At 36.9% G+C, this 14,723-nt stretch overlaps 1 protein-coding gene across 5 annotated transcripts in view; it reads left to right on the forward strand.

Moving 5' to 3' along the window:
* Positions 1 to 14,723, forward strand: part of SHROOM2 (shroom family member 2) — a 245,232-nt gene that overhangs the window by 142,179 nt on the left and 88,330 nt on the right. For all 5 annotated transcript variants that reach the window (XM_027835360.1, XM_027835358.1, XM_027835356.1 and 2 more), the window contains exon 3: positions 8,321 to 8,443. Coding sequence is in view for 2 of the 5 variants with exons in the window: in XM_027835356.1 (XP_027691157.1) it covers positions 8,321 to 8,443 (123 nt within the window). In the remaining 3 variants the exon portion in view is untranslated. The remainder of the gene's footprint in view (positions 1 to 8,320; positions 8,444 to 14,723) is intronic.

Raw genomic sequence — 14,723 nt, forward strand, 5'->3', positions numbered from 1 at the left:
TGACAACTTTACCATCTGGCTAATTACATGACCCCATGACCCCACAACCGCTTCTTTTCACAGATAAGGAAATAGAAGCCCACAGTAATGGCTGGTTAATAAATCAGGTTAGCCTGGCACGACATGATCCGCTTTTGAAGAAACTAGATAAGTAATTATTGTCCAGATTAGGATTACATAAGATCATGAGAGGCCATCTAGTACAATCCTTACTTTTCAAATGAGAAAACTGAGACTCAGCAAGGCTAAGTATGACTTGACCAAAGTCACGCACGTATTTGTCCTCTGATGATAATGGATAATGGCAAAAAAAACTGTATTATTATTTCACTCTTACTTTGCTTTTTCTTTTTTATCTTTTAAGGAAAAGGTTCTTCTACTCCTCCCCCAGGTGTTTGTTATCTATACATTCTGAGTTATTGCTTATGTACTTTATCTATGCTTTGTATTTACCTCATTCCATACTCAACACATGCCCTGAGTTGCTTTTGACGTTGTTCCCCTCAACAAGAGTCAGCTGTATTTGTTTATGTATCTAGGAAATTCCCTACAAGGACTTCCACTTCCTATGTGGCTTCCAGAAGTAACACAGTACTAGGTCAATGCATGAAGTAGATGTGACAGATTCCTTCTCCAGCTCCATATTCCAAAAACCAATGTAATATTATGTCGAAGGACATACCAGTTTTTAAACTACTAGAAACAATAGAGAGTAAAGAAAAAAAAATTCACCTCTATGCCCATACATGGGTAGCTGGGTGGAGTGCCACGTCAGGAATACCTGAGTTCAAATCTGGTTTCAGACACTTAGTAGCCATGTGATCCTGGCCAAGTCACTTAATTCTATTTGCCTTAGTTTCCTCATCTGTAAAATAAGCTGGAGAAGGAAATGGCATGCTACTCCAGTATCTTTGCCAAGAAATAGGGACCCTAAATGGGGTTTTGAAGAGTTGGAAACAACTTAATAACAACATAGTTTCAGCTTCTAGAGCCCAAGAAGTGATCAAAGAGAACCTTCCTTAGATTGCAAAGAGTAGAACTGAGTGAGAATGATTGAAAGGTAGTGGAATGCCAATAGGGGAGATTGCAAAATAGGATCTAGCTGCTTTCAGTACATCTGACAGTAGCTCCCCAAAGAACTGTATCCTGTATAATGAAAGCAATGGCCCTGGCAGGTGTGACTGATGACTTGCTATTGGTGTAGATTTTAGAGAATAGGATAGGTGCTTCAAGACTGAAGAAAGGCAAACATTGTCCTGATTCTCAAAGAAAGGTAAAATGGGATTCTAAAGAGTATAGGGCAGGGAGATTGGCTTCTTTTTCTGGGGAAAAAAATTCTAGAACACTTTTATTAAAGGTATGGTTTCAAAGCATTTAGGGTAGCTAGGTATCACAGTGGATAGAATGCCAGGGCTGGAGTTAGGAAGATTCATCTTCCTGAGTTAAAATCTGGTTTCATATCTTTAATATCTGTGTGACCCTGGGCAAGTCACTTAACCCTGTTTGCCTCAGTTTCCTCATTTGTAAAATGAGCTGGAGAAGGAAATGGTAAACCACTCCTGCATCTTTGCCAAGAAAATCCCAAATAGGGTCATGAGGAGTCGGACACAACTAAACAACAACTGAACAACAACAACGTTGACAGCATTTGGAGAGGGAAGGGATGACCACCATAAAACCTTAAGGTCCCTTCCAGCTCTTATGTCTATGATGCTATGAAATCCTGATTTTGTCATTTACTGCTCATCTAGTTTCTTCAAGAACAGGTCATGCTGCACTAACCTTGTTTTTTTACTTTTTTCTGCTAGGGTAATTAATTTTGTCAATTAGAAGAAGGCTGTAGGCATCACACACTTAGACTGTGACAGTGTTTGATAGATTCTCTCATGTTCTTGTGGCTAAGATGGAGATGCGAGGGTTAGCTGATAGTATAATTAGCTAAAATTGGAACTGGTGAATGAAACAGTCCTCATTCATGAGTTGAAGTTAGTTTGGAGGGAAGTTTTTGGAGGAAAGCTAGCAGCACTGTGGATAACAGACTCTGTTTCATAGAGACAATTTTCTCCAAGAGGAACTTTATTTCCCTAATCACAATTCCAAATCCTAATCACCAGTATATATCAGTCTCTTATGGGACATGGGAATAGGAATGGAAAATTGATTAATTCCCTTGATTGAGAAGAACAGAAATCAAAGGAATGTGGAACTAATTTCGTGGTCAATAATAGTTTCATTTTTATGGTGCTTTAAGTTGTATCAAGTGTTTTTCTTATAGCAGGACTTTGAAGTAAGTGATGCAAGTTTAATTATCTTTCCAAAAAATGAGGAAATTAAGGAGTTAGGAAGATTCATAATATCTCTGGAGCCCCAGAGATCTGTGCTTGCCCCTATATTATTTAATATTTTTATCAGTGACTTAGAGGAAGCAAGGAAGGCATGCTTTCCAGAAGACATTAATGTAAATAACAATCAGAAGTCAAAAAGATGTTGACAAGCTGGGGAAAAAAATGGTTCAAATCAAACAAGGAGAAATTGAACAAGGATACATAGAAAGTCTTAGGTTCAAAAGATCAACTTCACGAATATAAGATAGAAGAGTCCTGGCAGTTATATGAAAAAGATCTTAACATTTTGGCCCAGTAAGAATTCAATTTGAATCACCAACATCAAACAGCAACTGGGGGGAGGGAAAGAGGGGGACATGTTGACTTAGGCTGTAATGAAGGAAGTATATTGTCCAGAAAAAGGGAAATGCTAGTTGTGCTTAGTCTGTCTTGGTCTAGTTACAAGTTCAGGTAGCAGGCTGTGTTCAGTTTTGGGCATTTCATTTTAGAAAAAATATAGACAAAGGCAGAGCATGTCCAGAATAGGACATGCAGTATTGTGAGAAGACTGGAGAACATGTCATAAAAGTAGCTATTGAAGCAGTTGGAGATATTTAGCCTTGAGAAGAAAAGACTTTTGAGAAAGAAATAACCGTCTTCAGATTGGTGAGCAGTCTTGTGTAAGACAAATTAGACATTGGTGGCAGCCTGGTAAAGTAGAAAGAGCCCTAGATAGGAATTCAGGATTGGATTCAGGACCTTCCTCTGGTACTACCATCTGATTTTAGGCAAGTCATTTAACCTCCCTTGGCCTCAGCTTCCTTGCCTTTAAATTAAGGGGTTAAACTAGATGGTTCTGAGGCTTCTTTGAGCTACAGAAGCTATAAGCATAGAATCATGGCCCCAGAAGACAAAACTAAAAGTTGTGCTAGGCAGATTTTGACTTTATGTTAGGAAGTTTTGCTTTATAGTTTAGAGCCATCTGAGACTGGAATGAGCTCTGGGATATAATAGTTTCCTCTTCACTGGAGAGCTTCAGGCAGAGGCTATATGGCTTCTTGCCAGTGACTTTGAAAAAAGGATTCTGAATCAGTCATCATTTGAAGTAGATGGCCTCTGAAGTTCCTTCCATGGGACCTTTGATTCATCGATCTTCTCTCTGTGTCATGCTAAATGATCTTGTGCCCAAACTTAAAATTTAAAGACCAATAGTCAAATGGATAGCTAAAATTTCATCATTAAGGCTTTTGACTAAGGCTGAACAAAGACAATAGTGGGGCTATCCTTGAACAAGGTGGGAAACGTTTATACTAGTACCAACTTCTATCCCTAACTTAAATTTCGTCATACATGCCTAGCTGTATGACATTAATATTAAGGACTTATAGAATTATGTGAGTATCAGAGAGAGGTCTTATTTCTGACATGTTCTTGACTTGTTTTAATGCCTATGTTCAACAGACATTTTTATGTTTTTCCAGAATTCAGACTAACCCTGAAACCTACTTTCCCAGTGATAATATGTTTTCTGTTTTTCATAAGGCTCCACAAAGGCAAATTGTGTTTAAAAGAGAACAAGTAAATCTGGTGTTCTCTGGAGCTCCTTTAGAACATGATATAGACCATTTTTAGTAGTCATGTCACAGATGTTATTTTCTCTTTAAAAGACCAAGGCTTAAATTCTCAGAATCGGTAAATCTCATATGACTTTACTTTGAATTTATTGTGGAGGGAAGAGATACATTTTATCTGTTTTTAAACACTTAGAACTTTATCTTCGCTTTCGAAGTCTAAGGGTCAACCCCCCAAGGTTTTTTGTTTGTTTCTTTGTTTTGATAAATCTTGAGGGTTGATAGAGGCACCTAAAAGTGCAAGGTAGGAGGGAACCACAGAGGTTATTTAGTCCAGTTAAGACATGAATTCTGTCAAGATGCCTTTCACCCTTCCAACAACATAAAACACTCTTAAAGAGCTCTAGTTGTTAAAAAGAGTTTTCATGTATCAAGCTAAGTCTGTCTCCCTCTAACTTCTTCTCTTCTTTTATCCTGTACACTGGGATCAAGCAAAAGTGGTTTAATGGGAAAACCACTAGCTTTGGAGTTAGAGGACCTGGATTCACTTTCCACCCCTGATGCTTCCTACCTATGTCCCTTGGACTTCGACTTCTATAGAAAAAAGAGGGTGGAGTAGGGCATCTCCAAGATCCCTATGATCCTCTGATCTGTCTCCCACATAACAAGCCTTCATATATTTGAAGACTACACTCATCTCCCACCCCCCATACAAAACTTCTTTTTTGAAAAATAGATTTGACATTTCTTCGACCTTGATTTTAGAACTTCAGTCCATTTGTCCCTAAAAAAAGTAGCCTAGCTCAGTACTTCAAGAGAGACATAGTTGTTTGTCTATCAAGCCAGATGAGTGATGGGTTTTGATGCAGCATAAAATGTTACTAAGGAATGGAGAGATAGAAAATGTGTATGATTCCTTTTAAGGAAGATCATATTTCAGTAGATATATTTGTTGTGAAGTTTATTAATAGGGATCGTGGATTTTGAGGTGAATGCAGAAGTACAAAATGACTGTTCTCAGTTTTAGGGTAGGTATCAATTTGGGCATTTTTTTTTAAGTTCCTAAATTTATGACATCCATAAGGGTATCATGTACATAGTGAATCTAACAGAGCTAGCAGAAGGGGAAAGATTTTCATTAAAAACAAACAAAAATACAGTGTTTTTAGTGAAGTCTTTTATTTTAGATAAATGACAAGTCATTTCTAAAAATAGATGTGATAAATTTTTAGGACACTTTTTTTTGAGAATGTGCAAAAGAGAATTAGCAAAAGAAAAGAGAAAATCATGGCTGAGTAGGGCAACCCTAAGGTCACATGAAAGGTTTTCATTTATTTTAAAGATAAGGGACATCTATGCCTAGGTGAAGGGAGGGAGACAATGGAGAAGGAGAAATTGAAGATAGGGAGAGTTGGTAAATGTTAGAGAGAGGTTCAAGGGAATGAGAACAGAGGATGTTAAGAAGTAGAAGAGCTAACTTAGATCATCCAGTGAGATGAGAGAATCATCAGTAGTTACAATCAGAGAAAGTGGAGGCACAGTGACTAGGCGATTGGACTTGAGGAAGTCAGGAAGACCTGGGTTCAAATTCAGGCTCAGATATTTACTAACAGTGAGAATACCTATAAGTCATAATTTTTCTGTCCTTTAATTTTTGTTCATCTATGTTGGCTTCAATGGTCTCATCCAGTTTTAAACCTGTGATCCTTTAAACTAAGGGTCGGGAGTTCTAATTCAAGCCTTTTCGTTTATTAGGTGTGTGACCTTAACCCAGTCATGTAACCTGAGACTTGGTTTACTATTAACAGGGCTAATAATACCCTCTTGTCTGCCTCAAAGGGATTTTCCAGCAATCAAATGAAATAACTCATGTGAAAGCACTAAATAAATGAAAGAGAGGAAAGAATACTGATTATGATGTCAAAGAACATGGTTCAAATCCATCTTGCACTGCTTATTTCTGTGAATGTACAAATTAAATGACATCAAGTTATCTCTGTGAATTTGCTTCTTCATTTGAAAAGCAAAGAGATTGATTTCTTAGATTCCGTTCCTTTCCCTCTAACCCTCTCACTGTTCTTTTGGTGACCATATTAATAACACGACTTCCATTGTGCTAGGTTTATTACTAATCCCTTGTTGGGGAGGGGAGTGGTTAGATCAATCAGCCATAATCCACATTTATTTATTAAATACCTGCTACCTGCCTGTCACTGTTCTGGATTCTGGTGATGTAAGAACAGAGAAATAACCCTACTTGAAATTAGCATACATTCTAATGAGGGAAATCACAGATACATACATGTTAATATATATATAGGCTGCTAGGTGTTGTGGTAGGTAGAACACTAGGCCTGGAGTCTGTGCTTTAAATCTGACCTCATGACATTGGGCAAGTCACTTAGCCTCTGTTAGCTTCGGTTTCCTCATCTGTAAAATGGGGGTAATAACGGCATCTACTTTTCAGGGTTTTGTTGTAAGGATCACAATTGAGGTAATAATTATGAAGTGCTTAGTGTGCTATTATATATACTACACATTATATATGTATATTATGTATATAATATATAATGTACATTAGATAAATATTAAATACTACATATTAAATGACTAAATACAAAGTAATTCTATGCACGATAGTTTGCTGAAATTCAGGGAGTAGGGCAGCTTTCAGGAAAAGTTTCATTGTAGAAGATGGTTTTGGGGGCCACTTTTTCAAGGAATGGGGGGACTCTGAGAAGGGGGATGTCTGAGCATAGTTATTGAAACAGCACCATTTGTCTCTAGTCACATACAGCATCTGCTTTCACTCCAACTGCACTATTGACAAAACCTCATCGACCAAAATGTAAGAAAGTTTTTTTCCTAGTCATTTTTGCCTCAAATTCCAACTCAGTTTAGTTTATTTCCCTCATTGATTGGCTGCTTAGGAAGATGAAAGAGGTGTGGCTATTATAGCAGAGAAAATGCCATCTGAAAGTGACATTGATGTGGCCAGAAACTTTCTTATGAAGATTTTGAGAAGCTCTATGAGGTACAGTATTTTTTTCTTCTGAATTTGGTATATCCATAGTATTGACGGATTTGTTCATTCACTCTGATCCATTGAAAATAATGATGAAAAATATTTCGCCTCCATGTCCCTTCATCTATTCCTTCCTTTCCTCCAAAGGTTCTGATTCACTGACTCAGTAGTCTGTATTGTGCTTGTTTTTTAATCTCTTTTTCTGCTTGTGTCATAGTTAGCATGCTTGATATTCTTCAGAAATTAAAAGGATGATTTATGTTCTCCACAAACTTATCTACAAAGATGAAGTTGAGATCTTTGCCTTTCATTGGGCCGGGCAGGGTTTCCGGAGGAGTGAGTTATCCACAGGGAGTTGTGCAAAAATAGGAAGTTTCTTCAGTCTGATCATTAAGTTACTTAGTTATTTAGAAAATTCTAGAATAATGCTCAGTTGAAGAATATGAAAATGGAGCAAGTCAAACATTGTGTGTTCTTGTGGTCAGAAGCTGCCCCTCCTTGGGTAAATTTATCTTACTTTTTCTAGTTAGGGCATCCCCAGGAGCTTTCTACGTGGAATATTTCACATCACACCTGCAAAATTTTGTCTCAAAGAATTTAGCCATACGTGAGATGGTACTGTTGGGTGAAAGTCAAACTAAGCCAGGAAATAGTTTTGGTCATTCTTCACTCTATCTTATTCTCAAGGTTTTGTTTGTTATTTTATTATTCTCAGAACTTCCACTTAGATAATCATAGGTAACCAATGTCATCCATCCATCCATCCATCCATCCATCCATCCATCCATCCATTCATTCATTCAAAAGCTACACATTAAGATTATACTCTGTGGAAAGTACTATGGGAAATAAGGTATTACAAAGGTAATTAAAACGTAGTCTCTTCTTTAAAGCACTTTTTGCTAATAGTATCTTGCAATCACCTCTCTCAAAGATTCTTGTTGATAGGTATTAAAGAACATAAATCCTTTTATCTAATCCAGGTGAAAACTAGCTAACTAGCTGACTAAAGTTTAGACTAAAATATAAACTATGTAACTGGGTTATATAAATAACCAAGTCCAACGCCTGTCCTTAAGAAAGGATTAAGGATACCTGCAATGTTGTCCTGAAGAAGGTAGAACTATTTGTTCTGTCAGTAAATACTGAAGAATATGGGCTAAATTCGTGTCTTGAGGCCTTAAATGTCTTATTCGTACTGAAGTAAATTTGGAGGTTGAAAAAATTTAAAATTTTAAGAATAAGTATCTTGTCAGATATTTTTCTAAGTGCTTGAGTGACTTATAAATTATAGAAATTTATTATTAGCTTTTGAGCTTGTCCAGAGCATGTTATTTTAGAACTAATTTAATTGAACCACATTAGTTTTTTATTTCAAACTGTTGCCTATTCTTTTCTAGGAGGAATGATGTAGGCTGTAGGCCTCATTCTTGGCATGCCACCAAATTCACAGAGAGCCATCCTGAGACTGTTTCCTCTCAGTCCAATGTCTGTACTTCTTGGCACTCTCGGTACCATGCAAGGTAAAGTATTCCCTCCCACCTCTCACTCCCATATTGCATATGCATGTATGTATAAAATTTATATTATGTAATCTTATATATAAATAATATAGGTATAATTTTTCATGTTGAGTTTTTAATAGTTGTAATAAACTAAATATTGACTATTTCTCATTCTGAAATATTCCTGATGAGATATTTAACATGCTGAACTAAAAGTTTAATTGTGTTCATATTGTGAGTCAAAAAGTCTTTGTGTTGATCAGTCAGGTTTATTATTTTAAGACCCTTAATGCAGTTTTGTCTATTATCTTTTTTTTTTCTTTTTAAGGAAAAGAAGTTAAGAACACTAGTGATACCATCCTCTTAAGACTTTTAGGCTCACTGACCTTGTAATAACCAACCTAATTGTTCCCTGTGTACACTAAGTGAGTGTTGGACTTTCAAGTTAGAGGTTCTAGCAAAGACAAGCATTATTCTGATGCAAAGGAGGACTATTGACAAAGTTAGGGAAAGCGTATATTAAATGATGGCCTAATGGGAGCATAGTGTCCATATCAGCGTTTTCAGGTTCTCTCTTTAGCCACAGATATATTATGCGGCCCCCCCCCCCCCAACCCGGAAAAAAGGGAGATCTGTCTAACAAGACAAATAATACTGCTCATTTATAAACAATTATACAGGAAACCAAATCACAGGTTAAATAATTTACTTAGCATAGAATTGGAGCAAAGGCAGCTTGGTGCAGTGGAAAGAACATAGGCTCTGGAGTCAGAAAAATTAAGTTCGAATCCCACCTTTAGCACTTATTACCTGTGTGACTTTGGATAAGTCATTAGACCTCTTTGGGCTTCAGTTTCCTTATCTGTAAAATGAGAATAGTTGGACTAGACGGCTTCTGTGGTCCTTTTTAGTAGATCTATAATTATCTAATTAATTAATTAGATATATTTGATATATTTAATTATAATTAAATTATTATCTAATTATATTATATATAAATTAATATAAAAATAATCTAATAGATCTATGTTATGTATTGAATATTATTATAGATACTTCAAGGTATGGTGGTAGAACAATGAATTCTTTCTTACCCTAGGAAGATACACACACACATACACACACACGCACACACACACACACACACACGCACGCATGCACGCACGCATACATTGGTGTCTTGATCAGGCCTACACCACATACAGCTTATGGCTGCCAAAGCAGCCCACAGGCAGTATGTTATGCAGGCCTGTTTCACATCTTCTACATTTTTCACGGGTCGCCCAAAATCCTTTCACTTGGCTGTGGGCTGTATGTTGTGCGGGCTTGGTGTAGATAGTGTAGTTCCTTAGTATTGAAGCAACCTTTCTCATAGGAGGTGCTAGGGACACACTAAAATTCTGTGTTTTAATATTCACAGAAACACCGAATGCCAGAGCTGGGAGGAGGTGTAAAGATCACCTAGCCCTGCTCTCTCATTTTACAGATGAGGTAACTGAGGACCAGAAGATAAGTGACTTTCCCAGGTTTACAGAGCTAGTAAGTGGCAGAGCCTAGGATATGATTCCAGGTTCTTCTGATTCCAAACTCTTTCCAGTGTGCCACAAGGCATTTCAGCCAAACCTGAGGTAGCGTGATTGCATGACCCTTCACCATCCTGGTCAGTCTCTTCTGTGCTCTCTAGTTTATCAGTGTTTTTCCTAAAATGTGGCACCTAGAACTAAACACAGTACTATAAAGCTGAATACACTTAGACCATCACCTCTTTATTATTGTAGATTACATCTTTCTACAGCTTAAGGTTGCAAGAAATTTTTTTGACTACAATTGTTGACTCTTGCTGAGTTTTCAGTTCAACAAAACCACAGGGTCTTTTTCAGACAAAGTTCCATGTGGCCGTGCCTTCTGAGAGATCTTTTGAAACCAAATACATATGACTTTACATTTATGCCTATTAAATTTTTTCTTCAGAGATTTGGTCTACAGATATATTTGGATCCTACCATTCCTTACACTGAACCCTTTGCAGTTTATTCTCTTTAAATCTAGGATTCATACTAGATTATTCCCACCTTTCCTCTCCTCTATCACAAATTCTGTGGAGTGGTTACTTTCCCTTAAGGTTCTCATCATTGATATTTCACCAACTGGTTCTTTGTTGGTTGTAATTCCTTTGTTGATCAAAAGCAGAATAGCATATTGCTTTCTTCACCTTTTGGAGAGTGAAATAAATTATCGTTAGGTTAAGCCAAGAAAATATTAGTTGCTCTGCTTTTGGCAGAGTGAGAGGAGGAGGAGAAGGGAAAGTCTGGATAACTGACTCCACTGCCACCACCATTACTATGATATACCTCCATGCTAGGCTTGGTGATCTTTGGTGAATTCACCATATATTTCTTCTTTCTGTCCAGGTGGTCTACAGTATACTCTGGTGACAATATTGCTTTTCCCTAGGCTTTCCTTTCTCCGATACCTAAATTTCTTCTTGATGTATAATTCTCTGTGGGATTTTTTTTTTTGGTTGTCATTCTTATTTTTTTTTGTGTAAGCATTTCAAATCAATCATCTGTTTCATTTATGGCATTCTTTTCTTTTTAAATTTTGAGTCTCTCTCCCTCTCCCCCCTCACCCCACCCACTGAGAAGGCAAACAAATACATGTTAAATCATGCAAAACATATCTCCATGTTAGCCATATTGCAAATCAAAGCAAAAAAAAATAAAGTGAGAAAATTATACTGCAATTCTACTCAGAGTTCATCAGTTCTCTCTCAGGAGATGGATGGTATTTTTTCATCATGTTTCTTGTGGAGTCTTGGATCGTTGTATTGATCAGCATAGCCAAATCTTTCATAGTTGATCATTGCAATATTGCTGTCACTGTGCACAATGATCTCCCAGTTCCTACCTCACTCTGCATCAGTTCAATATAGGTCTTGCCATGTTTTTCTGAAATCACTCCCCTCATCATTTCTTATAGCACAATAAAACTCCATCAAAATCATATGCCTCAGCTTGTTCAGCCATATCCCAATTGATGAACATCCCCTCAATTTCCAGTTCTTTGTCACCACAAAAAAAGTAGCTATTTTGAACATGCAGATCTTTTTACTTTTTCTGTGATCCCTTTGGGGTACAGACTTCATGGTGCTATGGCTGGTTTAAGGGGCATGCACAGTTGGGTATTCCTTTGGGCATGGTTCCATATGGTTCTCCAGAATGGTTGGATCAGTTCACTACTTCATCAGTAATTCAATAATATACCTATTTTCCCTCAACCCCTCCAGCATTTCTGATAGGTGTGAAGTGGCACCTTGGAGTTGTTTTAATTTGCTTTTCTCTGATCAGTAGTGATTTAGAGCAGTTTTTCATATAACTATAGATAGCTCTGATTTCTTCTTCTGAAAACTGCCTATTTATATTCTTTCACCATTTATCAATAGGGGAATGGCTCTTATTTTTACAAATTTAACTCAGTTTTCTATGTATTTGAGAAATGAGGCCTTTATCAGAGAAACATGCTATAAATTTTTTTGATATTATTTCATTGTCTATGGTACCTTCTAGAAAAAAATGTAGTTTCCCTGATTTTCTTTTGTTTAGGTCTCTTTTTGCTTTTACTTTGTCTGAGATCATGATTGCTAACCCTGCTTTTTTTTTTTTTTTTTTTTTTTTTTTTACTTCAGCTGAAGCATAATAGATTCTACTGTAGCCCTTTATTTTAACTCTGTATGTGTGTTTTTGTTTCAAGGGCACGCACAACATATTGTTGGATCTGGTTGCTAATCCATTCTGCTGTCTGCTTCTGTTTTATAGGTCAGCTCATCTGATTGATATCACAGTTATGATTACTATTTGTGTATTTCCTTTCATCCTATTTTCTTTTCTTTTTCCTATGCTTTCTCTATTTTTATCCTGTGTCTCCTCAAAAGTCTGTTTTGTCCTTGACCACTGCCTCCTGTAGCACAGCTTGGTGGTGCAATAACTAGACCACTGAGCCTGTTGTCAGGAAGATCTGAATTCAAATCTAGCCTCAGGTACTTACTAGCTATGTGACCCTAGGCAAGTCACTTGATTACAGTTTACCTCAGTTTTTCATTTGTAAAATGGGGACATATTGGAGAAGGACATTGTGAGCCACTCCAGTATCTTTGCCAAGAAAACCCCAGGGGCAAAGTCGATGGGGGCATGTAGAGTTTGACACAACTGAATGACTGAACAATAACACCGCTTCCCTTAATCTGCCCTCTTATCATGTTGTCCCCCTTTTTTTAGCCCTTTCCCTTCTTATTTCCCAGTGGGGTAAGAGAATTTTCTGTACCCAACTGAGTGTGTGTGTGTGTGTGTGTGTGTGTGTGTGTTTTCTTCCCTCTTTGAACCAATTCCAATCAGAGTGAGGTTCAAGAATTGCCTGCCACCCCTATATTTTCCCTCCACTGTAAAAACTCTTGTGCACTTCTTTCATGTAAGAAAAATTTTCCCCTTCTCCCTGTGTAGCCCTTTTCTCACCCCTACTTTTTTTTGGGGGGGGAGATCATCCCAAAATAATCGATTCACACCTGTGTCCTCTGTCTGTATAGACTCATTCTAACTGTTTTAATAATGATAAAGTTCTTAGGAGTTACATATATCATCTTCCCATGTAGGAATATAAACAGTTTAGCTTTGAGTCTCTCTTTTGTGTTCACCTTCTTACGCTTCTCTTGAATCCTCTGTTTGAATGTCAAATTTTCTTTTTAGTTGTGGTCTTTTTATCAGGAATGCTTAGAAGTCCTCTATTTCATTAAATGTTAATTTACCCCTCTAAAGGATTATGCCCAGTTTTGCTGAGTAGGTGATTCCTTGTTGTAATTCTAGTTCCTTTTCCTTCCAGAATATCATATTCCAAGCCCTCTGCTCCTTTCATGTGGAAGCCGCGAAATCTGGTGTAATCTGGACTGTGACTCCACAGTATTTGAATGGTTTCTCTCTAACTGCTTGCAATATTTTCTTCTTAACCTGAGAGCTTTGGAATTTCACTATAATATTCTTGGGAGTTTTCACCTTCTAATCTGTTTCAGGAGGTGATTGGTACATTCTTTCAATTTCCATTTTACCTTCTAGATTTAAGGTATTAAGGCAGTTTTTTTTGACAATTTCTTGAAAGATGATGTCTAGGCTCTTTTTTTGATCATGGTTTTAATAGTTCTTAAATTATCTCTCATGTATCTTTTCCAGGTCTTTTGTTTTTCCAATGAGATATTTCACATTTTCTTCTATTTTTTTTCATTCGTCTTTGTTTTATTGTTTCTTAAAGTCTCATGGAGTCATTAGCTTCTTCTTACCCAATTCTAATTTTTAAGGAATTGTTTTCTTCAGTGAGTTTTTTATCTCTTTTTTCCTTTTGGCCAATTCTCCTTTTTAAGGAGTTATTTTCCATTTGTCTTATGGTGCTTTTAAAATTCTTTTCTTAAGTGAACTTTTGTGCCTCTTTTACCATTAAGTCAATTCCTCCCCCCCCCCCTTTTCCCATCTATAGATGTTTTTGATTATATTTGCATGAAACTGGAAAAATACATTCTTACCACCCCTAGCTAGGTACATTGTATTCCTGGACAAGAGCCCATCATTCCAGTATTTTAAGCTGTAATCCAGAAATTCAAATCCTGTTCTTAGATATAATCATTTCATCTAGCCATTCATTTTTCTAAATCAGCCTTTTTCTTCTGAAGCCCTTGCTTTCCAGTAAGCAGCAGAGAGGAAGATACTGCTTGTGCTTCTGATCTTTTCAATTTATTACCCAAGACTTCATAATCATGGGTAATGTTTTTTAAATTACTTTTGGCAACATCATTTGTACATTTGTAAATCACCAAAAGTGCAAAGGAGTCATGAGTTTTGACAGGTATTTGGAGGTTCTTTGTCATATTCCTGCTGCGTGCTGTCCTATCTGTTATTAGGACTGCCTCCAACCCTCTGCACTCATCTCCGCCTTCTGATTCTTACTGGATGCCATCTTACCTGGTAGGACCTGTTAATTCATATCATTATTCCCTGGAACACCAGCAGCTGCTACTTTCTTAAAAGATCTGCAGCCTTCCTCTGTTGTATAATTTCAAGTATTCTATGATTATTCAATATTAATTTTAATTGGAGAAGGTAACATTTTATGACCTAATTTCAAAATTCTGAAAGTGTATCCTCTTTAGAATCTGCAGACTCTTTACACTAATAACAAAGCTTTTATTATACACTTACTGGATATATGATGTTGTAGTAGTAGTAGTAGTAGTAGTAGTAGTAGTAGTAGTAGTAGTAGT

The sequence above is a fragment of the Vombatus ursinus genome, unplaced genomic scaffold (assembly GCF_900497805.2).
Source record: "Vombatus ursinus unplaced genomic scaffold, bare-nosed wombat genome assembly UNPS02014814.1, whole genome shotgun sequence".
NCBI lineage: Eukaryota > Metazoa > Chordata > Mammalia > Diprotodontia > Vombatidae > Vombatus > Vombatus ursinus.